The sequence below is a fragment of the Trachinotus anak genome, unplaced genomic scaffold (genome assembly GCF_046630095.1).
Source record: "Trachinotus anak isolate AG129_WGS33_773 ecotype Australia unplaced genomic scaffold, CSIRO_AGI_Tana_v1 ptg000023l, whole genome shotgun sequence".
Lineage (NCBI taxonomy): Eukaryota > Metazoa > Chordata > Actinopteri > Carangiformes > Carangidae > Trachinotus > Trachinotus anak.
In genome coordinates, this window is record NW_027273874.1 from 7,976,792 (window position 1) to 8,001,945 (window position 25,154).

The following is a 25,154-nucleotide window of genomic DNA, read 5'->3' on the forward strand; positions in this document are numbered from 1 at the left end:
AGAGTGTGACTGGGCAGAGTGTAGATGTCTGAAAATCTGATGTGATTTTAGAAGCTTATGCCACTGTTTGACATCTGGTCCTGTTAGTCCTGATGGGTCTGATCAGGTGTTGGTCCACTCTCTCTGTTTGCATGAAGACAGAGAGGGAGAGGTGAAAGGTCAGAGGTCAGACTGGGTGTGCAAGGAAAAGCAGCCTCATGGACCAACAGGGTGAAAGGAAGCAGAGACAGAGAGAAGTCTGCTCTCTGACAAACTTCAGCCAATCCACAGTACCAGGATAACAGAACGCACGATAAGGACATACTGTGAAGACTGATAATCTCCAACTGGAGGGGAATGTGGACAAAAACTGGCGTGTATTCAAGCAACGGTTTCTTCTCTACCTGGAAGCCATTGGTGCGTCAACTAAACTTGATACAAGTAAAGTAGCTTTGTTGCGAACAGTGGCTGGACCCCCAGGCTATTGAGGTGTATAACACAATCACCTTTGAGGAGGATGATGACAAAAATGATGATCTGAATGAGGTGTTCAAGCATTTTGATGACTAGTACACACCTCAAAAAAATGAGATTTATGAGAGATATGTGTTTCACTCGCACATGCAAAAACAGGGAGAGTCCATCAATACTTTTTTGACTGATCTGAAAATGAAAGTACAATCGTGCAAATTTTGGACAACTCAAGGATTCAAGTGATGTGGGATCAAATTGTTTCTGGAATACGCAACAAGAAAGTGAGAGAAAACTGCTTAGGGACACTGATCTAACTTTGCACAGTGCAGTGAACTTTGTGCCATGCATGTGAAAGCATTTGGAGAAAGTAGCACCATGGCAACAACATTTGCCTCTCTCTTCCTCTCAGGTACGGTTGTTTGTGATAACATGCCTCTAAACTATTAGGCGGAGGAAAACAAGAACATCACGGTGGTATGGCGTTTCTCGTCCAAAGCCAACATTTCCATCTCCTCACTTAAGATCCACTGTTTGCAGTTATCTGAGTGTGCTCATTGTGTAACTGAGCTGAAGGTTTTCTATCATCTGGACAACAGTGTGGATGAATCTCTGCATGAGCAGTTTGCAGGACGGGTGCAGTGTGATGAAGAGGCTCTCACCGCAGGACGAGTCAGGCTTCACATGTCCAGAGTCAGGACCGAGGACTCGGGACGGTACCTCTGCAGGATGGCCACTGAATCATTATATATTCGTCCTTACCTCTGGTCATGTGACTCGTTATTCTCCAAAATAAAACGTAGCCATACAACATGAAGGTCATTTAATTTTCCAACCAAGTCTTATTTTAAAACTGATATATTTTAGACAAACCTTTTATCAGCATTACCTTTTCTGACATCTTATTTTTGCATTATTAAAAAATTCTCTGAAATAGTCAAATTCTAGTAAATTAAACGGGAAACAGGAAAATGATACAAAGTTGAATTGGACTTGTTGCTGAAAAGAAACAAGACTCTGTCATCAACACAGGCTTTATTTAAAACAGTGTTTCTATGTGGTCGACCTGCAGCACGTTTTCCTCCTCAGATGAATCCCATGCACTTTTTTATGTCTTTTACAGCTGCCATTGATGAGCCTGTAACACCAACACTACCACCAGAACCAGAACCAGAACCAGCGAGCCTGGGGAGAGTCTGCCTCCCTGTTGGACGCTGTACTTCAGCACTTTATCCTGTGCGTGGCTCTGTGGTTGAGTTTTATGATGGTTTGCTACCTCGTGGTTCGTCCCTGTTGTAACAGACAAAACCCAAAACCTCTCCGCAGGGTTCCTGTGTATCAGATCAGGTGTTTTCATACCAGTAATGTGTTGAACTGCATATTATCTTCTATCTTATCTTTGTGTTTAACTGCTTAACTTGCTGATGTCTTTAACCTACAGGATCTTCATGACAGCTCAGGGCTGCTGTGTGTTACAGGAGGCAGCTTTTGTAGATGTAAAACCAGAAGCAGTAAAAGGGACTCTCTGTCTTATTATGTCTTTGAGGGAACTTCTTCAAATTTGGCACAAACGTTTATTTGGATTCAGAGTTGAACTGATTAGATTTTGGTAATCAAAGGTTAAAGGTCATGGTGACTTAACTCCCACATTCATTCACAGATTATGATACAATTTAACTCAAATGTCTATAAGGATAAAATGAAGTGATGACATATCCAAAAGGTCAAAGGTCAACTTCACTGTGACATCAGAATGTTCTGTATTAAACTGAGCTGTACTTTAGGAAGGAAGGAAAGACTGTGACCATATTTCCTGCAGCTTGGCTGGTTGGCGGAGGATCTTTACCACCAACTGCTTTGTGCTCTGTAGTCTTGTCTCTGGCTGAATATGAACTTTAAATAAAAGTATTACCTGAAAAATGAAGTGGTGATGTCTTTTTATTTATCCCTGAGTGGTGTCTGCAGGTGTTGCCTTCAGGCTGCATACAGGGTGAAGATTAGACTCCAAGGTTCAGAGGTAAGCAGAGATAATTAGGTTTAGGTCCAGGTTGTAGTCAGGACGGAACAGGGTATTTCTATTTTTGCTTTGACACATTTGTCAAAGTGAAGTGATGGAACCAGCAGATCTTCCCTCTGTGAGAGGAGACAGAGGTTTATGAATATTCAGCTTTTATTGTGAAAGGCAGTAACACTTTCTCAGCACAGGTGGAAATATCAATAATAATGATAAAATCTTGCTGTAAAAGTATCGCAAAGTAATTTTGAAATATTTTCAAAAAATCGTTTTTTCATGGAGTTACTGGTCCCTTGATGGTGGGGTTTCCGCATCTGGCTGCGCAGTGAACCCGGAGGCTTGGCCGCTGATCTGCGGGCGGGTCCTCGGGTCCTCGGGGTCTGGTCCCCCGCCGCTGCAGCGGAGGGCCGCTGGTCGCAGAAATGAGTCTCAGGACGAGAAGATTTCATGTGTGAAACCAGGATTGTTGTCTTGCTCCTCCGCTGCTCCGCCTCTCAGGAGCTCAGGTAACGACGCATTTCTTTCTCACCGCGCAGAGAAAGTGAGCTCTGCGAAAACCTCGGCTTTCAGTGAAAGAATAAAAATCAAGTGGACTCCAGCTGTTCATCCAGATATTAAAGACCGAAAACACCAAAACATTCAACTCAAAAAGCCTGCAAGGCCCGAGGAGTGAGCCTCGCCCCAGAAAACCTGAAAACAGCCTGAAAACAGCCTGAAACATCTTCATCGAGCTTTATCCATTATGAACGGATATTTTTAAGCATTTTTATCAACATTATCTTTACTTTTTAAACACCTTTTGAACACTTTCCGTATCATGCATCATGTCGTATTATAGATTTTGTGAAATTTGACTAAATAAGTTATGAAACAGATCAAAGTAAGTCAGACACCACATGAAATAAACACATGTAGATATTATATGGAGAAATTTAGGTGATGAATGGGAAACAATGTGCAGAGCTCCATGTGTCATGAAGGCGTCTCAACACTGTGCAACAACCACAACACAGAAACTCATCCACTGTTTCTCCTCTTGACCTCCACACACTTCTGAAGCCATTTTTATTCTGCTTGTGCAGAACAGGCCAACGTATAGGTCCATGGTACTGTTTCATAATGCGCCTTTAAAATGACTGAAACACTTCAAACCTGCTGTTTGTCGGTCAGTCGCTCAGGTGGAATTTAAACTAACAAAGACTGAAACATTAAAGACATAAAAATCGATCCAGCGGTGATTTCTGCCTCCCCTGATCTCTGAACGTAGGAACTGTTTGAAAATCTGTTTCCCACCAGACTTAACTCAAAAAATTAGGCAATTAGGAGAGAATTAAAAGTAAGTAATAGGACATGTACCTGTTTAGAAATAGATTCCAAGATATTCTTGGGGGGTGAAGGGTGTTTGTGTTCCCTTTTATTTATTAAATCTTCGCCCAAACCCCAGCTCTGGTCCTAATGTTTGACCCTAACCAGTCATCTCTGATCCAAGCTTTTCACTCCAACATCTACACCAGTCTTCTGAACAGAGTCATGGCTGTACAGGGTTTTTATATCCACCATTATTCACATGTTTGCATTCATTTGTGATGCATCACCTCAAGTATTTTCTGTGTGTAATGATTTCAAACACTGCTGAGTCATAATGAAAGTGAAACTAAAAAAGCTCAGACACAACCGCCATCTTCCCATCTGTGGGGAAGACGGCGTCAGACGGACTAAACTAGTCCTACACACTGTGAGAGATGCTGTAATGACGTCTTCATGTTCTCTGGTTTCACGGTGCAGGTCGGCCCAGGGAAGAATGTCGTTCGGGGCAGTTGGCGCCTCACTGTTGGTAACTGTGACTGTCCTCTGTCTTACAGTGGGTGAGTGGATTTATGACTGTTCCTAATATCAAAAACTACAAGTTCATTATGCAAAAGTAGCAAAAGGTATAGTTTATATTTCTAAGTAATAAATAAACCCTGTAAAGAAACTTCCTGTTGCTCCTCTCAAGGTGAATCATGAACACAAGGCTTTTTGTTGCAGGCGTTATTTTGCACATCCATGCTGTCACATATGCCATGAGAAGTGTATAAATAACACACCTGGATCATAAATCAGCACAGTATATGATACAGAGAATCATCACCAAACAGATGTGTGTTACATATCCTATACAATCTGCCAGCTGCAGATTGCAGCACCTCTTAACATGAGTGCTGCAGCCACCAGATGTCACTGTGCTGCTGAGTTTGAAGCCCCAGAGCTTCACAGCTCATGCCTTGTAGTTGTGGGTCCTTTATTGTGTGTCTGTGTTGCACCTCTGCAGGTGAGACTCCGTTCACTGTCAGTGTTCCTCAGGACGTCTACCAGGAAGAGGAGCACGGTAACGTCACGCTCAAGTGGCTCTTCCCTGTCCAAGCTGACATGGCTGCTAACTCCCTGTTTATAGACGTCATGTATGTGAGTCCATTTAGGAGGATTTACCTTTATGACAGCACATCTGGAGCTGAGGAGTATCCAGATGAGCTCTACAAGGGACGAGTGCGGTGTGATCCAGAGCTCATCTGGAAAGGACAGATCGAATGTGTCTTTACTGGTCTGAGGCTCAGCGACACAGGTACCTATGGGAGCGTTGTTGTCGTTGGAGAACAAAGCAGCTACAGATCATGTGACCTCAATGTCACAGGTAAGATGACATCACTGGTTCTTGTGTCTGCAGACTGAGTGGAAACAATGAATGAGACCTGGATTTGGCTCTTAAAGCTCCACTTTGTCCACCAGCTAGTCCCTAACCTTGTCCGTCTGCGGTTTGGTGCTGAGCAGGTAGAGTAGAAGTAATTTAAGGTTTCATTTTCTTGTATTTGTTTCATCTCTCTGCAGCAACCAGCGATCAAACTGTGCCAAATGAGTCATCAAAGCCAGAGAGCCGGGGAAGGATTGGGCTCTGTGTAAGTTTTGGTGTGTTCACACTGACAGTGGTGACAACACTGTTATTCCACTGCCTCATTTTTTTAAACTTTTGTACTGTAAATGTTTGTAAATGAGCTGCTATCTTTCTTACTTCATTCTATGAAAATTGTATTAATGTAACTCAGTAGTCCGTTACAGAAAACTACGTTATTTACCTCTTTCTGTGATGAGACTCCTGTTAGTGTTAACCCTGTAATGCCTGACCCCAGAAATAATGGACAGAAAATTCTGATTTCTTGAATCTGCAACCTTTATTTGGCCCTTTCACAAAATTTGAAAAAAAAAATTACAAAAGATTATTGCATATAGGTTTTTCCAAATTTTATACACGATTTTACTACATACTAAAATGCAAAAAATTATGTAATTATAACTTGCTTCAACAGATCAAATGTTCATGATAGAATATTACTAAAAATTTCAAAGAAAATGTCACTGTAAAATCGTAAAAATCGCAATTTTCTTTACCTTGATCCAGTGAGTTGGGAACTATCTGAAGGTGGCCAACCTGGATTGTCCCATGTACTGTGTTTGAATTGTTGTAGTGATAAAGGGATCCACCAGGGGTTGGAAGACAAGTATCAGATTGGATACAAGAGGGTTTTGAGTGAAGTTTTTACCATAAGGTGATGCAATAGGTCTCAGAAATGCTTGTATCAAATTTGATGCATTTGGCATTATAGGGTTAATAAGTAATCTGTTCTCCAAACCCCCTGAAGCTTTACCACCGAGCAGTGCACAAATATGACACCACCCACTTCCACTTACAAGGAACAAGTCTTTACTTGCTGCACAGTGTCATTACATCTGGGCTGCTGAGACACTTAGGGGAAAGATTGTGATTTTGATGAGCTGCTAAATCTATAATTCACCAAAGCCACGATCTGTCCCCAGTCTGGGGCCTATGTGTAAATGTGGCCTTAAAAACACTAACACCTTTGCTATAGAAGCAGTATTATTATTGTCAGTGAATGGTTGGCAGATACATTCAGTGTAAATATTTCTGCTGATTTAAAAAAAAAAATGAAATAACCTCAAATACAGCTGCTTAGGGTTGGTCTGTATGGTTGAACTGCAAATGTGAAACGTGTCAGTCGTCAGATTCACTGATCACATCTGATCAAACCAAGAAGTTTAAAGATTCAGTGTTGGTGTTGAAAAACAGTTTGACCCACGAATCATCCGATGTTCCGTCCTCTTCCTGTTTTCTCTCTTCTGCACATCATCGCATTCAGAGAGTTTTACTGAAAGAGAGGAAAGCAGTGACGTCACGAGAGACGTCGAGGCCTCGGCGTGTGTGTCGGGTACAGCCGAGCTTTTCCAGTGAAGCGTGTGTCGGCGGGTGTATGGCGTTAGAAGTATGAAGTAACTGATGATGTGAAGCTTCGCCCCTCGTCTGCACCACGCGACCTCTTTTGGTTCGAATTATTTACTATAAGCCCTGAGAGAAATGATGAACTTCATAGTTTCTGGTTTATAACACTGATTGACATTGGTTGTATTTGTAATGGATCCACCAAGTAAGACGAACCCTAACCCTGACAACACGGACCTCACTTCTCCTAATGAAATAACATTATGAGGAGATTTTTTTATTTAACTACATATTTTACAGTTTAGAATAAAGTTATGTTTTCCCTTAAACTGACATTTTATAATATACAAACATTTGTATTTGCCTATTATTAATTCTGTCCAGTAGATGTCGCCCTGCTAACATGAAGCATCAAGAAATGAACCTTTTGTGGAACCGCTCTCTGGACTGGTTCAAGGCCTCATGAAGCTTCCTCTCACCATCATCAGAGGAACGTGTTCTCAGAGCCAGTGAGCTTTCTAAGTACTTGATAGCTCAGCTGCTAACGGTTGCTGAAGTTAACACACCTCTGTGCTGTATGTCCTGCCTTCATTTCCTGTCTCTCAAATACCCTGCCCTGTCTAACAAATCACCCCACCCCCACCCCCATCCCCAAAATTACTTTTTTAAAAAAAGGCCTATTTGTATCTACTCCAGTTTTTCAGTTAATACTCTGAAAGTATAAAGTTAACAAGCTACAATAGCCACATCTTCTTCCTCTATTTTGGGCCTTCCGGCTCTCCGTTCTGTCAGACTTATGGTACGATTTCTCATGACAGAGTTCATGAGAACTGAACTTAATGTGACCATTGATTGCATTTTTGATTTCACTCACAAACGCGAATTAGAACGAAGGGATTTCACTGTGAAACTTTGTTTTTTAAAATGCTGCTGTGATGAAGCCTTGATGCCACAGTCACACCCAATTTTTCTGATTGACTGGACTTTGACCTTTGTCAAATGAGATACACTGGGGCCACTTTCAGAAAAAAAAATCACCAAAACAAAACATTGAAGTATTTTTAGTCTCACCTACTTTACACCACATAGTAAAGTTTGAGTGAACAGATGTTTGCCAGCTCTGGTCTGACCTGGACCTGGATCCAGCTGAAGCACACTGGGCTAAACCACGAGTTTACAGGTAGAAACTCAGGTAGAATATCCTCTGGAGACCACAAGTTATAACAGAAAAACTATGGGTATTGTGTTTCAGAGATATGGACATTTCCTAATTAGGGAGGGTCCAGCTGCATTATGGGAAATGTAAGAATGTTTACTCTGAACAGAAAGTCAGGATATCGCTTTCTGATTCTTCCTTTTTTGTATTCAGTCTCCTGTGACTTTTTTTTCTTTTATTCACACACATAAAACATTAAAATACATTGTAGTATTGTAGTAGTAGGACATGTAGTTTTTTCATGAAGTGGACGAGCAGGTGAGGTAAGAAACCTGTCAAACCTGTTTATGTCAAAACTTCACCTCTGCGTAAAAACATTAAATTTGAATAAATAATGAGAAAGAAGAAAATAATAATAATAATGCATCAAAATTTGAAAACAAGTCAAACAAAGACAACAAATAATATGCAGTGGAAGGAAGGTTGTCAACAGAAAGCTGCTGAGTTCTTCCTTGTGAGTGGAGCTGCGGTGTGTGCACTGTGAAGTGGGTGGGGTTTGGATGGTGCTGGTGTTGGTTTTGCTTGATGAATTTCTGCCTGCTGCCAGTGGAGTCAGTCTTCCTGCCAGTGTGTGACAGTGAGCACATATTTTTTATATATGTCATCTCACTGTGCAAGTGTGCAACCCTCACACACCATGCACAACCAGGGAGAGAGACACTGGAGCACTTTGATGCAGCACAAGACTTATCCAGTGTATGTTAATACATCTGTGGTCTGAAGCTCAACATCTACCCTCAGCAGAAATCTGCAGTTACACTATGCTGTCTGTACTTTTTAAAGATTTTTTATGTTCTCATTATCAGTACTTGAAGCTTATTTGTTATGTTTCTTTTGCATGTTTTATAAAGTTTTTGATTTCCATGTTATTTCTTAAAATATTGATAAAGAAAATATGTTTTTTTTATTGTGAAACACTTTGTGACCAATCACAATCATCTTGTGATTGATCACATCCTGTGTATAAACCTGCATCAGACAGGTGACAAATGAAAGGAAAACACGGTTTGAGTGTGAAAACGATGAGAATCACGTGCTGTGGTCTTCAGTCAGCAGGTCTCAGCCCAGTTGAACACCTATGGGAGATTTAGGAGCAGTGTGTTAGACGGCGCTCTCCACCAGCATCATGTAAACAGCAGGTATCTCCAGGAAGAAGGTGTTGGTCCTCTGGTGGAGTCAGAGCCTGAGAACCAGGCACAGAGAGTGATGAAGCTGTTCTGGCAGCACTGCTGGTCCAACACCGTACTGAGGCACTTTGTGCTGGTGTTTCCTGATTTGTCACCAGTCTGATGAGATACACACTATATTTCTTTTATGTCCTGTATTCATTTCAAAATAAAAGCTTTTCTTAAACTGTGGTGAATTTTTTTCCAAAGGATATTTTTTACTAAATTCTGCTGTAACATTGGATCATTTTCCATGAAACCAGAACAATTTACAATTAAAAACAGAAGAGCTGCAGTTGCCTCCATTTAATGAATGAATACTGTTTAACAGGAGTATAAATAGTTTCATCTTTGTGAGTCACTAGGACAGAAACCTGTGATTAACTACTGATCAGCCCAGAGAAGAACTTCAACAGGACCAGAGACGAGGAGAGAAACTGCAGCAGTGAGATGAGAGAAGCTGACTCACTGTGAGTGAAGCTCAGACACTGTTCACTGAGGCTCACAGTTCATCACAAACAGTCACCGCCTCCTGCTGCACCGCTACACAATCACAGGAGAGACTCATAAAGAGGACTGTCTCTGGTTCTGCAGATATTTCTCCTCCAGAGGCAGAGGAGGGTTTGTCTGCAGAGGAGGGCCACAAACCAGCCAATCACAGTCATGGGCGCCAAGTCGTCTCCAATCAAAAGTCTCACCGCGGTCATGTATGAATAAAGTCCTCGCTCTCAGAGACGCTGGTTGTCCCCGGTGCAGGACCTGTGTGGACCCTCATGGAGACAAGGTGATGTGTAGATACAGAGCTGCTGTTAGTGTTGTGTTCATGCTGGATTTGTGTTGATGCAGAAGTCTGACTGTTGAACTGTGTGTAGATGTGAGTGTGAGTCTGTTTTCTTCATTGTTGTGTGTTTGACTCAGTGTCAGATCAACAACCTGCACATTAGAGAAGAAGCTGCAGCGACTTTTTCTCTGTAGATCTGAAGACTTTGACATTTTAAAGACGTTTCAGAGACTTTTCTTCCTCATGAAACCAGCAGCAGAAATATATCAGAACTCAGCTGCTTCTGATTGAACAAAGTCTCCAACATGTTTGAATATTTCTTCGGACTGAAAATGTTAAAGTTTCTCTTTAGTGACGGTGAAAAACTGAGACCTGCTGTGATTCTGTCACTGATCAGAGAGGATTGAAGAGTCTGTTTAAAATCTTACAGCAGGAGTTTGAGGTCGTCGCCTCTGTTGAATCCTGCCTGGCTGCTGTTGATCGAGGAGTGGAGAGTCTGAGCTCTGGCTCCATCTAGTGACAGAAAGACGTGACTGCAGCTGATCAAGCTTTTCTTCCTCTGGGGATGAAACCAACTCTCCATCACTGTGACTGGAGCTCACAGTGTTTGTGGCAGCAGCATCGAGGCTCAGCGTCCTGTCCTTTGCTCGGTTGTTGGTCCTGAGCAGGATCATGAACAGGATCAGCTGTTGTGATGATGTTTGTGACCTTTCACCTCTGTCTCCTCTCACAGGGAGAAGATGATCGGCTGCTTCCTGCTGCTCATCACACTGACCTCCTGTGTCTGTGGTGAGTTTACTCCAACACTTTATTATCCATCAATAATACAAGTCCTCAGTGAGTCTGCTCCTCACTTTCCCTCTCTGTCTCCTCCACAGCAACATTTGTAGTGACTGTGACACAGAGCTCCTATCAGGCAGAGGAGAACCACAACATCACACTGGAGTGGAGCTTCACACCCAAACCTCTCACTTCACACAGCTCCCTTATTATCTACTGTGAACTGATAACTGATCACAGAGTCTCAGTCCTGTATCATGTACATGAGGGTGTTGAGGTCCCAGAGTCTCAGGATGAACAGTTTTCAGGACGAGTCCAGTCTGACAGAGACGCTCTCAGAGAAGGACGAGTCAGACTCCATGTGTCCAGACTCAGGACTGAGGACTCAGGACTGTACCAGTGTCAGGTCCTCACTCCTGATGGGAGCGGCTCTGAGACATGTCTCCTCAACATCTCTGGTGAGTTGATTCAGTAGAACTCAGTAGAACTCAGTAGAACTCAGTAGAACTCAGTAGAACTCAGTAGAACTCTCTTCTTATGGATGTTATCAGTGTTGTACAGACTAAACTAGACTTGATGCAGTTTGGCTGCTCAGCTCTATAATATTTACTGAGATTATAATTCATGATACAACAAATAATGAACTGTTCATAGAAACAAACATCGTCAGGTTCAAGTCCAAACGGTTCACATTTTAATTTTGGACTTGAAGTATTTTTATGTCTTTTACAGCAGCTGTTGATCAGCCCCAACCTGAGACACCACCTGAGAGACCAGAACCAGAGAGTCGGGGAAGGATCGGCCTCTATGTTGGACTGACAGCAGCAGCAGCTTCAGTTCTACTGGTTCTCTGTCTTTGTTTAACTAAATCTGCTGATGAGAAACAAAACGTCTCTGCAGCTGTAGAGACAGAACCTGAGACAGAACCTGAGACAGAACCTGAGACAGAACCAGACAGCAGGTCGGGGAAGGATCAGTCTCCACCTTGGACTGGGACTGACAGCAGTTGTTGTTCTGGTACTTTTTATTCATTCATTCTGCCTTCAGAGGAAGATTTCTACCCAGAGTCCAGCAGTGGATTTGGAGAAAGTTACGGCTCCACAGAAACAGTTTGGTCAAAGACGCCAATGAGACGAGACTCAGAAAACACTGGTTTCTCCTCATGTTCTTCAGTCAGTGACTGTGGAGTAAGAGCCACAGTCCACAGCTGATACACAACATCATGGACCTGATGGAGCAAACTTGTTTGGCCACAGCAGTGGTCTATAAACACCGAGGTGGGTGAGTGATGAAGTGACGCGATTGGTCGGTGGAGTGTTGGTCTTTTCCCATTGGTCAGCTGCTCTTTCAAAAGGATTCGGTGCCAACAGTTTGTATTACGTCATCAGGGGCGTTTACAGTGGAGACCGTACACAGTCCAGCTGTGTCACAGGTTTCTACCTGCTCTTATTTTGAAAGGACACCTTGTTAAAGTCTGTCACTGATCAGACAGATGTGAAACCTGCTCTGTGTTCACTTTATTGAAATAATCTGATTAGGATAAACCATGTCTACCTCATAATCCCTGTTTAACTCATCTGTGCAAATTATTTCTTTCTTTACCTTTTTCATTTGAAGCTTTTGGTCAATGCTTCAAAATAAAATATGATGTTGATATTTATATAGTATGAATCATGAATTTGATCTCTTCTGATACAAAACTGTAGCCGCACAGTCTTCATGTGTTCGTGGATCTGTTCATTGTCTAATGTCATGAAAACTATAAAACTGTGTTATTGTGATCTTTCTATACTTTATACAGAGTTTGAACTTTTGCACAGAATTTTAATGTTTGTTTTTTCTGAACATGAAGGTGAAATTTACAGTCACTGATTTCATTTCAGCTTGTTGTTATTTGCTGCCTGTTGTTGTCACTTTCTCATTGTGTGTAATTGTGAGAGAGAACCTGGGTTGTTCCACTGGAGTAGAGGACAGCGTCAGTAGAGGGAGCTCTTTACCTGAGGGAGGTTGTCACAGTGGAAATCCTCAGCTGCTCAGAAGTCAAGTGTGTTAGTGACTGAGGCACAGACCAAGAGCTCCCCCTGCTCTTACTGTAGCAGAAGTGATTTTCCCAAACCACTGAATTTCCTCTGTCTGTTCACCAAAATAAGACACAACCTATAAAAATAAAACTCAGATGTTTCACCAACTTCTACAGTTTAATTGAACTAGAATCATCACATTAGGCAGCAGCCATCATATCAGTTTATTCATAAATCTGCTGCTCTCACTGGATTACTGGGCTTTTCTCTCTCTAACTGAAGAGAATGAATGAAATAACTAATGTTCATATTGTTCTTTATTTGATTGAGTTGGACTTGACAGTTTGAATCTGACACATTCATTGCTTCACATTGAAAAAGCTGATGTCAGGAGGAAGTGCTGAGTGGAGGCCCAGCTGATGGCAGCAGTGAGAGATGCTCACCACTGAGTCTGAAGATGAGGTGTAGTGTTTCCACAGTGTCTGGTTGTTTTGAGCGTTTGTGGGTTTGTGGGTTTGTGGGTTTGTGTTTAGAGCTGATTAATCAATATTTAGCAGGAGGACAGTGTGAGAGTTCAAATAAACCACGTTTACCTTAAAACTCAAATCACACGTTGATTCTCCGACAGTCATTTGATGAGCTATGACAGTGATAACAACTCAGGTCTGACCGGACTCTGTAAAGAGCCTTGAGATCATGTATGTTATGATTTGATGATACAAATAAAACTGGATTGAATTGAAGAGAACTGACATGTAGACAAACAACCACTCAGCCATGTGTCTTCAGAACTGCACTTTACTGAATATGAAGCTGCTGCTGTTGGTGAATGACACTGAGCTTTGGTTTGATGATGATCTGTCACTTCATTGATCACATGTCTGTTGAACATTGTGTTTGTTCAACTGTCTCTTTACTACAAACCAAAGTGTTTTTCTGTTGTTCATGATATTAAAAGATTTACACACAGAAGAGTCCTGACAACTTCTTATTTATAAATAAAGATTTATTTACAATATGCACATATTTTATATACATGATGAAGAAAGACGGATTAGATTCTGGACAACAACGATCATGTCCACTGGAACATGTGGGACTCAGAAATACTAACAATACTCAGGCAGGACCATGAAGGCAGCACGAAGCTCTGTTGTCTGCAAACAGCTGAATCTGTGGTGTTCAGGGAGCAGAGGTCAGAGGTCAGCTGAAGCTTCTCATGAAGAAACAGGACGAGACGCCTCAAGACCCCACAATGAATTAGATTTTAGAACAAATGTTTCCCAGAACCATCATAACTGATGCTGCTGTTCAACATGAAATATGGGTCAATGAAAGCTGCATTTACACTTCATAATAATTCAGACACAAACCCACAGGGATGTGAACACAATTAAAAACATAGAAATGTGCCTTTGATATAATAATTAAGATTTCTGACACCAGTGCTCTGACTCATTCTGACAGGAAGAGGTGAAAGGTCAGAGGTCAGACTGGATGTGCAGGGAAAAGCAGCCTCATGGACCAACAGGGTGAAAGGAAGCAGAGACAGAGAGAAGTCTGCTCTCTGACAAACTGAGCTTTTATACTATTAAAGGAGAACGTGATTTGTTATCAGTAGATGTAGTGGAACAACAACATGAGGAACAGGAGAGTTTGACCAGTAGAGCTGCTGATGCTGCTGCTGCTGCTGCTGCTGTCAGTCCCAGTCCAGTATAGAGGACGATCCATCCCCGACTCTCTGGTTCTGGTCTCTGAGTTTCAGGCTGATCAGCAGCTGCTGTAAAGGACACAAACATGTTGGTGATTTGTCTGAAATGGAAACATTTCAATAATAATCGACAGTAAATCTTCTCTGGTTCCAGCTTCTCACATGGAAACATTTTCTTGGAAGACTGTGGAACTCTGGGTAATCTGGATTAGCAGCTTTAGCCGTGTCAGCATCATGTCTCTGTGGATGGTGCCGTCAGTCTGTCCTTCAGTCAGCTGACGACTTTGGTCCAGGCTGAAATATCTGAGCAGCTGTTGGACGGATCCCTCAGGATGATTCAGTCACTTTGAGGATCCTCTGACCTCTGTGTCATCATCAGGTCACAATTTGAACGTGTCCTATAATTTGGTTAAGGAACACAAACCTGCAAGAGCTGTGTGCTAACTGTGTGCTGTGTAAGTGTTAGCATGCTAACAGGCTAAATGAACATGTTAGTATTTGGCTTTAAGCACCACTTTAACAAAGTGCAGCCTCACAGAGCTGCAGACTCTTATTTTACTGCTGAGTTCTACTGAGTTCTACTGAGTTCTACTGAATCAACTCACCAGAGACGTTGAGGAGACATGTCTCAGAGCCCCTCCCATCAGGAGTGAGGACCTGACACAGGTACAGTCCTGAGTCCTCAGTCCTGAGTCTGGACACATGGAGTCTGACTCGTCCTTCTCTGAGAGCGTCTCTGTCAGACTGGACTCGTCCTGAAAACTGTTCATCCTGAGACTCTGGGACCTCAACACCCTCATGTACATGATACAGGACTGTTGAGACTTTGTAATCATCAGATAACAGTTCACATAAAATATAAAGGGAGCTGTGTGAAGTGAGAGGTTTGGGTGTGAAGCTCCACTCCAGTGTGATGTTGTGGTTCTCCTCTGCCTGATAGGAGCTCTGTGTCACAGTCACTACAAATGTTGCTGTGGAGGAGACAGAGAGGGAAAGTGAGGAGCAGACTCACTGAGGACTTGTATTATTGATGGATAATAAAGTGTTGGAGTAAACTCACCACAGACACAGGAGGTCAGTGTGATGAGCAGGAAGCAGCTGATCATCTTCTCCCTGTGAGAGGAGACAGAGGTGAAAGGTCACAAACATCATCACAACAGCTGATCCTGTTCATGATCCTGCTCAGGACCAACAACTGAGCAAAGGACAGGACGCTGAGCCTCGATGCTGCTGCCACAAACACTGTGAGCTCCAGTCACAGTGATGGAGAGTTGGTTTCATCCCCAGAGGAAGAAAAGCTTGATCAGCTGCAGTCACGTCTTTCTGTCACTAGATGGAGCCAGAGCTCAGACTCTCCACTCCTCGATCAACAGCAGCCAGGCAGGATTCAACAGAGGTGACGACCTCAAACTCCTGCTGTAAGACTTTGAACAGACTCTTCAATCCTCTCTGATCAGTGACAGAATCACAGCAGGTCTCAGGTTTTTCACCGTCACTAAAGAGAAACTTTAACATTTTCAGTCCGAAGAAATATTCAAACATGTTGGAGACTTTGTTCAATCAGAAGCAGCTGAGTTCTGATATATTTCTACTGCTGGTTTCATGAGGAAGAAAAGTCTCTGAAACGTCTTTGAAATGATGCTTCCTGTTGTTCAGAGTCAGGAATCAGCCACCAGTCCGCCTGATTGAGGAGGAACTTACTCATGTGTTTTCCCCTTATAAACTGTGAACAAGTGCGCGTTCACGTAAAGCTCGTCCCCGAGACTCTGTGCTGTTGAACTACAAATATATATATGAAGATCAGACATTTGTCAAAGTCATACTGCTGACCTGTCTACCTATAACAGGCAGGTCCTGTGATCTTCAGCCTGATAGAATCAATAATTGATCATTTTCAGCTCAATATACGGCCCCAGAGAGCAGGGAGAAGCCCAGACTGCGCACGAACAGAAAGGTTGCACGAAAATGGCGTGTTCCGAGTTATCATCAACCTACTGCTGCGAATCTCAACAATGACGGTGGTGAAGAACCAGCACCGCAGTGCCCTCACAAGTGAACACCTGCAGCAGTGTGTTGGCCATCACACCATTTGAGCCAAAGACTGGCAAAAGACACAAGATGTCATTTCTCTCATTAAGCTGTTTCACACTGACACACTTGGAATGTAAAATAGTTTTTCATTATATTTGATTCCTGAGATCTTGATGAGCAAAGCACATGTTGAAACCTTGACTCACACTGACAGTTTTACTGTTGTTCCTGTTTCTGATAAACTGGTTTTGTGAAATACAGAATCCTTAAATTCCACATCTGAAGTTCAAATATTTTATTTATTTTAATATACACTTGTTGTAGTTTCTTCTTAAACTGTGTAAAACAACATCAGTTCAGTTTGAAAGAGCTTGATCTCCACATGTTGGACCTCTGAGTGTTTGGAGGAACTAAAATAATCAGTGAGTGAATGTGGGAGCTCTGTTAGGTCCACATGTTTTTCACCCGTGACGTGAACATCAACATTTTCAGTCCGAATAAATAAATTCACATTTAAACATGTTGGAGATTTTCTTAAATCAGAAGCAGCTGAGTTCTGATATATTTCTACTGTTGGTTTCATGAGGAAGAAAAGTCTCTGAAACGTCTTTGAAATGATGCTTTCTGTTGTTCAGAGTGGGAGGAGCTGAACTAGAGGAAGGAAACCAGCAGCTGTTAGATCAGCCCCCTCATGATGAAGTTTGCTCATGTTCAGACTCCGCCCGCAGACACTGTGAGCGAAGCGCGTTCACGTAAAGCTCGTCCCCGAGACACTGAGCTCATAAACTGTTGAACTTCATACAAATATATATATGAAGATCACACATTTGTCAAAGTCATACTGCTGACCTGTCTACCTATAACAGGCAGGTCCTGTGATCTTCAGCCTGATAGAATCAATAATGGATCATTTCCTGAAGTTCAGCAGTTAAACATTGTGTTTTGCTGCAGCAGAGAAAATAAGCTCAACTCTCACTGTAAAATCTAAACATCTTCTAATCCACAGAGAAAAAGTCGTTTCTCTGATGAAGGTTGTTTAGATTTTCACCAGAAACTGAGACTTTCTGAGATCTGACACTGACTCACATCTACACACAGTTCAACAGTCAGACTTCTGCATCAACACAAATCCAGCATGAACACAACACTAACAGCAGCTCTGTATCTACACTTCACCTTGCGTCTCTTTGTCACAGTCAAGGTCCAAACAGATCCTGCACAGAAACACACCAGAGGCAGAGGAGGGTGAAGAAGAGTCGTGAGGTCGCCGGGGTGTTGGTGAACTGATGCTCAGTCCATGCTGCTGCTGCCGTCACAAACCTGCTGTCCCGGTACAGTCACAGGCGATTGGTCGGATTATTCACAGCTCACAAACTGAAACAAGCCAATCGCTGTTGCGTCCGCTCACGGAACACGCCCACTTTACTGATCTAGTCCCTCTTAAAACTTGCTCTCCACCTCGGTTTCGTAGAGGTGGAGTCCTCGCTCTCAGAGTCACTGGTTGTCCCCGGTGCAGGACCTGTGTGGACCTTCATGAAGACAAGGTAATGTGTAGATACAGAGCTGCTGTTAGTGTTGTGTTGTCTTTTTCTCTGTGGATTAGAAGATTTAGATTTGAGGTCATTGAGGTTTTCTGTCGAGTAGTTCGGGTGAAGTAAACACGCGTTCATGTAAAGCTCGGTGTCTCGGGGACGAGCTTTACGTGAACGCGCTTCGCTCACAGTGTCTGCGGGCGGAGTCTGAACCTGAGCAAACTTCATCATGAGGGGGCTGATCTAACAGCTGCTGGTTTCCTTCCTCCAGTTCAGCTCCTCACACTCTGAACAACAGAAACCATCATTTCAAAGACGTTTCAGAGACTTTTCTTCCTCATGAAACCAACAGTAGAAATATATCAGAACTCAGCTGCTTCTGATTTAAGAAAATCTCCAACATGTTTGAATGTGAATTTATTTATTCGGACTGAAAATGTTGATGTCACAATGTGGAAACATTCACCATCAGCTGTTTACCTCCCTGTGTCTCTTCATCCTGTGTCTCATGTTGATCAGCTCCATCAGGAACAGGCTGCTTTCACCACATGTGTCTTATAATCCCTCTGTACTGTCCTCACTCTCTGTCTGTGGCTTCTGAAGTCAGTAAAGACTCTAAATCACATCTTTTAGCAGGAAAGTCGTCACTTTCCCTAAAGTGGAACAAAATGTGAAGGTGAAGAGAGAAGAGAAGATGATCAGCTGCTTCCTGCTCATCACACTGACCTCCTGTGTCTGTGGTGAGTTTACTCCAACACTTTATTATCCATCAATAATACAAGTCCTCAGTGAGTCTGCTCCTCACTTTCCCTCTCTGTCTCCTCCACAGCAACATTTGTAGTGACTGTGACACAGAGCTCCTATCAGGCAGAGGAGAACCACAACATCACACTGGAGTGGAGCTTCACACCCAAACCTCTCACTTCACACAGCTCCCTTATTATCTACTGTCAACTGATAACTGATCACAGAGTCTCAGTCCTGTATCATGTACATGAGGGTGTTGAGGTCCCAGAGTCTCAGGATGAACAGTTTTCAGGACGAGTCCAGTCTGACAGAGACGCTCTCAGAGAAGGACGAGTCAGACTCCATGTGTCCAGACTCAGGACTGAGGACTCAGGACTGTACCAGTGTCAGGTCCTCACTCCTGATGGGAGGGGCTCTGAAACATGTCTCCTCAACGTCTCTGGTGAGTTGATTCAGTAGAACTCAGTAGAACTCTCTTCTTATGGATGTTATCAGTGTTGTACAGACTAAACTAGACTTGATGCAGTTTGGCTGTTCAGCTCTATAATATTTTTGTGTCCTTTACAACAGCTGTTGAAGAGTCCAAATATCAGAGACAAATTCAGAGACCAACTGAGGGACCAGAACCAGAGAGTCGGGGAAGGATCGGCCTCTATACTGGACTGGGACTGACAGCAGCAGCAGCAGCAGCTCTACTGGTCAAACTCCATCGTTATTCATGTTTCAATTCAGTGGTATAAAAGCTCAGTTTGTCAGACAGCAGACTTCTCTCTGTCTCTGCTTCCTTTCACCCTGTTGGTCCATGAGGCTGCTTTTCCCTGCACATCCAGTCTGACCTCTGACCTTTCACCTCTTCCTGTCAGAATGAGTCAGAGCACTGGTGTCAGAAATCTTAATTATTATATCAAAGGCACATTTCTATGTTTTTAATGTGTTCACATCCCTGTGGGTTTGTGTCTGAATTATTATGAAGTGTAAATGCAGCTTTCATTGACCCATATTTCATGTTGAACAGCAGCATCAGTTATGATGGTTCTGGGAAACATTTGTTCTAAAATCTAACTCATTGTGGGGTCTTGAGGCGTCTCGTCCTGTTGCTTCATGAGAAGCTTCAGCTGACCTCTGACCTCTGCTCCCTGAACACCACAGATTCAGCTGTTTGCAGACGACCGAGCTTCGTGCTGCCTTCATGGTCCTGCCTGAGTATTGTTAGTATTTCTGAGTCCCACATGTTCCAGTGGACATGATCATTGTTGTCCAGAATCTAATCCGTCTTTCTTCATCATGTATATAAAATATGTGCATATTGTAAATAAATCTTTATTTATAAATAAGAAGTTGTCAGGACTCTTCTGTGTGTAAATCTTTTAATATCATGATCAACAGAAAAACACTTTGGTTTGTAGTAAAGAGACAGTTGAACAAACACAGTGTTCAACAGACATGTGATCAATGAAGTGACAGATCATCATCAAACCAAAGCTCAGTGTCATTCACCAACAGCAGCAGCTTCATATTCAGTAAAGTGCAAATGTTCAATGTAACAAGAGTAGAAGGGGAAGTGTCTCTCTCCCTTTCCTCCCCTTTCTACATTTACCGTCACATCCACTTCAGCACAAGCAGAAGTGGAGTCTCGCACATGATCTCACATGATCTCACATGATCTTAAGGCTCTTTACAGAGTCAGGTCAGACCTGAGTTGTTGTAGAGAAAAAACCAACAGTTCCCACAAACAGCAGCACCTGGTGAGAGAGGGAGGAAAAACTCCCTTTAACAGGAAGAAACAGAGCTGGGCTCAGGGTGGAGAGAGAGAGAGAGAGAGAGAGAGAGTGGGAGGAGAGGGAGAAAGAGAGAGAGAGAGGAGAGGGAGAAAGAGAGAGAAAATCATATGAGGAACATGGGCAGAGTCTCCCCACCCTGACAGACACCACCTGTGTGACTCCGCCCACATTCATCCAGACTCTGCTCTCCACACAGACTGCAGAGTCATTTTGTTTCTCAGTTTGTTTTAGTTGTTGTTTTATCTGCTGATTATATTTGAGTGTGGACGTTTTCTGTCAGTCACAGTGTTCATGTCCTTTACAGAAACTACTGATCAGCTCAAACCTCAGAGACCAACTGAGAGACTAGAACCAGAGTCAGGGAAGGACGGGTCTCTGTGCTGGACTGGGACTGACAGCAGCAGCTCTACTGGTCAAACTCTGCTCTGCCTCCAGTCTTTGTCTCACTGACGACTGATAACACAGTGAACCTTGATTAAAGTACAGTCTCCTCTGAACTGGGACGGAGACACAGGATGAAGGAAGACAGGGAAGGACAAAGGGAAGAGTCCCTGGGTGTTGGTTTCAGTCCACTGAAATCCACTCCCCTCTGCTGAAACCTGTTCTCCAGGCTGCAGGCTGCTGATCAACTGGACATAAAACAAGACGATTTTTAAACATGGACCCATGGACCCAACTCAACAAACCTTCCAGATGTTCAGTTAAATTAATCAGAGCTGTAAAATCAGTGAGATCCTCCAGAAGCTGAAACATACAACAGCACTGGTTTAAAAGTAAAATTTGTTTAATTTTATTTAAAAAAAAAAAAAAAAAAAAAAAAAAACTTAGAAATATTTCATAAACTGTGGATTCTTCGAATTGTACATTTTCATTTGTTGAAACACAAACATCATTTCAGTGTGAGAGACTTTAATCAGGTTCAATGAAACATGGATTTTAAAGAAACAGCTCAGGTAGAACAGGAAAGTGTGTGAATGAGATCAGAGCTATAAACTGCAGCCAGCTGAGGATTTCCACTGTGACAACCTCCCTCAGGTAAAGAGCTCCCTCTACTGACGCTGTCCTCAACTCCAGGGGAACAACCCAGGTTCTCTCTCACAATTACTCACAATGAGAAAGTGACAACACAAGTTCAAACTCTGTATAAAGTATAGAAAGATCAGAATAACACAGTTTTATAGTTTTCATGACATTAGACAATGAACAGCTCCACTAACACATGAAGACTGTGCTGCTACAGTTTTGGACCAGAAGAGATCAAATTCATGATTCATACTATATAAATATCAACATCATATTTTATTTTGAAGCATTGACCAAAAGCTTCAAATGAAAAAGGTAAAAAAAAAAAAAAAAGAAAGAAAAGTAATGACACAACACTCCACCGACCAATAGCGTCACTTCATCACTCACCCACCTCGGTGTTTATAGACCACTGCTGTGGCCAAACAAGTTTGCTCCATCAGGTCCATGATGTTGTGTATCAGCTGTGGACTGTGGCTCTTACTCCACAGTCACTGACTGAAGAACATGAAGAGAAACCAGTGTTTTCTGAGTCTCGTCTCATTGACGTCTTTGACCAAACTGTTTCTGTGGAGCCGTAACTTTCTCCAAATCCACTGCTGGACTCTGGGTAGAAATCTTATTCTGTCTCAGGGTCTGTCTCCATTTCTGTCTCAGGTTCTGTCTCAGGTTCTGTCTCTACAGCTGCAGAGACGTTTTGTTTCTCATCAGCAGATTTAGTTAAACAAAGACAGAGAACCAGTAGAACTGAAGCTGCTGCTGCTGTCAGTCCAACATAGAGGCCGATCCTTCCCCGACTCTCTGGTTCTGGTCTCTCAGGTGGTGTCTCAGGTTGGGGCTGATCAACAGCTGCTGTAAAAGACATAAAAATACTTCAAGTCCAAAATTAAAATGTGAACCGTTTGGACTTGAACCTGACGATGTTTGTTTCTATGAACAGTTCATTATTTGTTGTATCATGAATTATAATCTCAGTAAATATTATAGAGCTGAGCAGCCAAACTGCATCAAGTCTAGTTTAGTCTGTACAACACTGATAACATCCATAAGAAGAGAGTTCTACTGAGTTCTACTGAGTTCTACTGAGTTCTACTGAGTTCTACTGAATCAACTCACCAGAGACGTTGAGGAGACATGTCTCAGAGCCCCTCCCATCAGGAGTGAGGACCTGACACAGGTACAGTCCTGAGTCCTCAGTCCTGAGTCTGGACACATGGAGTCTGACTCGTCCTTCTCTGAGAGCGTCTCTGTCAGACTGGACTCGTCCTGAAAACTGTTCATCCTGAGACTCTGGGACCTCAACACCCTCATGTACATGATACAGGACTGAGACTCTGTGATCAGTTATCAGTTGACAGTAGATAATAAGGGAGCTGTGTGAAGTGAGAGGTTTGGGTGTGAAGCTCCACTCCAGTGTGATGTTGTGGTTCTCCTCTGCCTGATAGGAGCTCTGTGTCACAGTCACTACAAATGTTGCTGTGGAGGAGACAGAGAGGGAAAGTGAGGAGCAGACTCACTGAGGACTTGTATTATTGATGGATAATAAAGTGTTGGAGTAAACTCACCACAGACACAGGAGGTCAGTGTGATGAGCAGGAAGCAGCTGATCATCTTCTCTTCTCTCTTCACCTTCACATTTTGTTCCACTTTAGGGAAAGTGACGACTTTCCTGCTAAAACATGTTGGAGATTTTCTTAAATCAGAAGCAGCTGAGTTCTGATATATTTCTACTGTTGGTTTCATGAGGAAGAAAAGTCTCTGAAACGTCTTTGAAATGATGGTTTCTGTTGTTCAGAGTGTGAGGAGCTGAACTGGAGGAAGGAAACCAGCAGCTGTTAGATCAGCCCCCTCATGATGAAGTTTGCTCAGGTTCAGACTCCGCCCGCAGACACTGTGGGCGAAGCGCGTTCACGTAAAGCTCGTCCCCGAGACACCGAGCTTTACATGAACGCGTGTTTACTTCACCCGAACTACTCGACAGAAAACCTCAATGACCTCAAATCTAAATCTTCTAATCCACAGAGAAAAAGTCGTTTCTCTGATGAAGGTTGTTTAGATTTTCACCAGAAACTGAGACTTTCTGAGATCTGACACTGACTCACATCTACACACAGTTCAACAGTCAGACTTCTGCATCAACACAAATCCAGCATGAACACAACACTAACAGCAGCTCTGTATCTACACTTCACCTTGTGTCTCTTTGTCACAGTCAAGGTCCAAACAGATCCTGCACAGAAACACACCAGAGGCAGAGGAGGGTGAAGAAGAGTCGTGAGGTCGCCGTTGTGTTGGTAAACTGATGCTCAGCTCCACCTCTGTCCTCTATGTCTCTGTAACACCCCTCATGTCGGTGCAGGGACAACAGGACCAGAGGCGAGGAGAGAAACTGCAGCAGTGAGATGAGAGAAGCTGACTCACTGTGAGTGAAGCTCAGACACTGTTCACTGAGGCTCACAGTTCATCACAAACAGTCACCGCCTCCTGCTGCACCCGGTAGCCAATCACAGGAGAGACTCACAAAGAGGACTGTCTCTGGTTCTGCAGATATTTCTCCACTAGAGGCAGAGGAGGGTTTGTCTGCAGCCTGCACGCGGTTTGTTCAAACCAGCCAATCACAGTCATGGGCGCAAAAACCAGCCAATCACAGTCATGGGCGCCAAGTCGTCTCCAATCTAAAGTCTCACCGCGGTCATGTATGAATAAAGTCCTCGCTCTCAGAGACGCTGGTTGTCCCCGGTGCAGGACCTGTGTGGACGTTCATGAAGACAAGGTGAAGTGTAGATACAGAGCTGCTGTTAGTGTTGTGTTCATGCTGGATTTGTGTTGATGCAGAAGTCTGACTGTTGAACTGTGTGTAGATGTGAGTGTGAGTCTGTTTTCTTCATTGTTGTGTGTTTGACTCAGTGTCAGATCAACAACCTGCACATTAGAGAAGAAGCTGCAGCGACTTTTTCTCTGTAGATCTGAAGACTTTGACATTTTAAAGACGTTTCAGAGACTTTTCTTCCTCATGAAACCAGCAGCAGAAATATATCAGAACTCAGCTGCTTCTGATTGAACAAAGTCTCCAACATGTTTGAATATTTCTTCGGACTGAAAATGTTAAAGTTTCTCTTTAGTGACGGTGAAAAACCTGAGACCTGCTGTGATGCTGTCACTGATCAGAGAGGATTGAAGAGTCTGTTTAAAATCTTACAGCAGGAGTTTGAGGTCGTCACCTCTGTTGAATCCATGGATGTTTTATCAGACCTGGATGCCGGATCTGAAAGTGGCGCCGTTCAGTTCAATACAAGCTGCTCTTCTGGCGCATACGCCGAAAAAGTTTCTGGCTTCCGGGTTACTTCCGCGTTATGCGGCCCATAGAGACTGCGCAGTAGTGTCACTCCCATCATGCCTTTGGGCGATGAGAGCGACCTGTTGCTGCGCGTTCACGAGGGCTCTGCTGGAGGACTGATGTGTAACAGATGTTTAATATAATAAATATAATATAATATAAATATAATTTTAATCCAGGACCGGCCCGGGGCCTTAAACACGGATTATACAGCAACAACATTCAGCCTGAAGCTTCAGAGCCGAAGGTCACATTAAAATCGACATTTAAAAATCATTAAAAAAAATATTACGT

General features: G+C 43.0%; 3 protein-coding genes across 9 annotated transcripts; 2 read left to right on the forward strand and 1 right to left on the reverse strand.

Moving 5' to 3' along the window:
* The first annotated feature begins 1,237 nt into the window (after positions 1-1,237).
* On the forward strand, positions 1,238-20,053 carry LOC139607058 (programmed cell death 1 ligand 1-like). 7 transcript variants are annotated; one of them, XM_071459666.1, is made up of 8 exons: positions 1,238-2,970; positions 4,250-4,329; positions 4,776-5,135; positions 5,330-5,397; positions 9,000-9,900; positions 18,606-18,712; positions 18,802-19,161; positions 19,290-20,053. In XM_071459666.1, the coding sequence occupies exons 1-5, from the start codon at positions 2,912-2,914 to the stop codon at positions 9,039-9,041; spliced, it is 609 nt and encodes a 202-aa protein (XP_071315767.1). In that variant the 5' UTR covers positions 1,238-2,911; the 3' UTR covers positions 9,042-9,900; positions 18,606-18,712; positions 18,802-19,161; positions 19,290-20,053. The 7 variants fall into 7 exon arrangements, with proteins under 7 accessions (XP_071315767.1, XP_071315760.1, XP_071315763.1 ...); XM_071459659.1 differs by having other exon boundaries at positions 1,240-2,970; positions 5,330-9,900; XM_071459662.1 differs by having other exon boundaries at positions 1,240-2,970; positions 5,330-9,900; positions 18,606-18,709.
* On the forward strand, positions 10,546-13,670 carry LOC139607039 (uncharacterized). Its single transcript, XM_071459607.1, has 3 exons — positions 10,546-10,686; positions 10,776-11,135; positions 11,410-13,670. Exons 1-3 carry the CDS (start codon positions 10,638-10,640, stop codon positions 11,886-11,888), a joined length of 888 nt encoding a protein of 295 aa, XP_071315708.1. The 5' UTR covers positions 10,546-10,637; the 3' UTR covers positions 11,889-13,670.
* On the reverse strand, positions 19,289-23,965 carry LOC139607071 (programmed cell death 1 ligand 1-like). The gene is made up of 5 exons (XM_071459683.1): positions 23,770-23,965; positions 23,089-23,195; positions 22,640-22,999; positions 20,893-22,375; positions 19,289-19,409 (listed from the first exon to the last, which is right to left on the reverse strand). The coding sequence occupies exons 2-4, from the start codon at positions 23,132-23,134 to the stop codon at positions 22,143-22,145; spliced, it is 639 nt and encodes a 212-aa protein (XP_071315784.1). The 5' UTR covers positions 23,135-23,195; positions 23,770-23,965; the 3' UTR covers positions 19,289-19,409; positions 20,893-22,142.
* Between the last annotated feature and the right edge of the window lie 1,189 nt (positions 23,966-25,154).

Bases quoted from the DNA above. Each gene is read 5' to 3' on its own strand.
- LOC139607058 (XM_071459659.1), top strand. From the start codon at position 2,912: ATGTGTGAAACCAGGATTGTTGTCTTGCTCCTCCGCTGCTCCGCCTCT. The intron at 2,971-4,249 runs GTAACGACGCAT...TTCACGGTGCAG, and splicing joins TCCGCCTCTCAGGAGCTCAG to GTCGGCCCAGGGAAGAATGT. The intron at 4,330-4,775 runs GTGAGTGGATTT...GCACCTCTGCAG, and splicing joins TGTCCTCTGTCTTACAGTGG to GTGAGACTCCGTTCACTGTC.
- LOC139607039 (XM_071459607.1), top strand. From the start codon at position 10,638: ATGATCGGCTGCTTCCTGCTGCTCATCACACTGACCTCCTGTGTCTGT. The intron at 10,687-10,775 runs GTGAGTTTACTC...TCTCCTCCACAG, and splicing joins ACTGACCTCCTGTGTCTGTG to CAACATTTGTAGTGACTGTG. The intron at 11,136-11,409 runs GTGAGTTGATTC...TGTCTTTTACAG, and splicing joins ATGTCTCCTCAACATCTCTG to CAGCTGTTGATCAGCCCCAA.
- LOC139607071 (XM_071459683.1), bottom strand. From the start codon at position 23,134: ATGATCAGCTGCTTCCTGCTCATCACACTGACCTCCTGTGTCTGTG. The intron at 23,000-23,088 runs GTGAGTTTACTC...TCTCCTCCACAG, and splicing joins ACTGACCTCCTGTGTCTGTG to CAACATTTGTAGTGACTGTG. The intron at 22,376-22,639 runs GTGAGTTGATTC...TGTCTTTTACAG, and splicing joins ATGTCTCCTCAACGTCTCTG to CAGCTGTTGATCAGCCCCAA.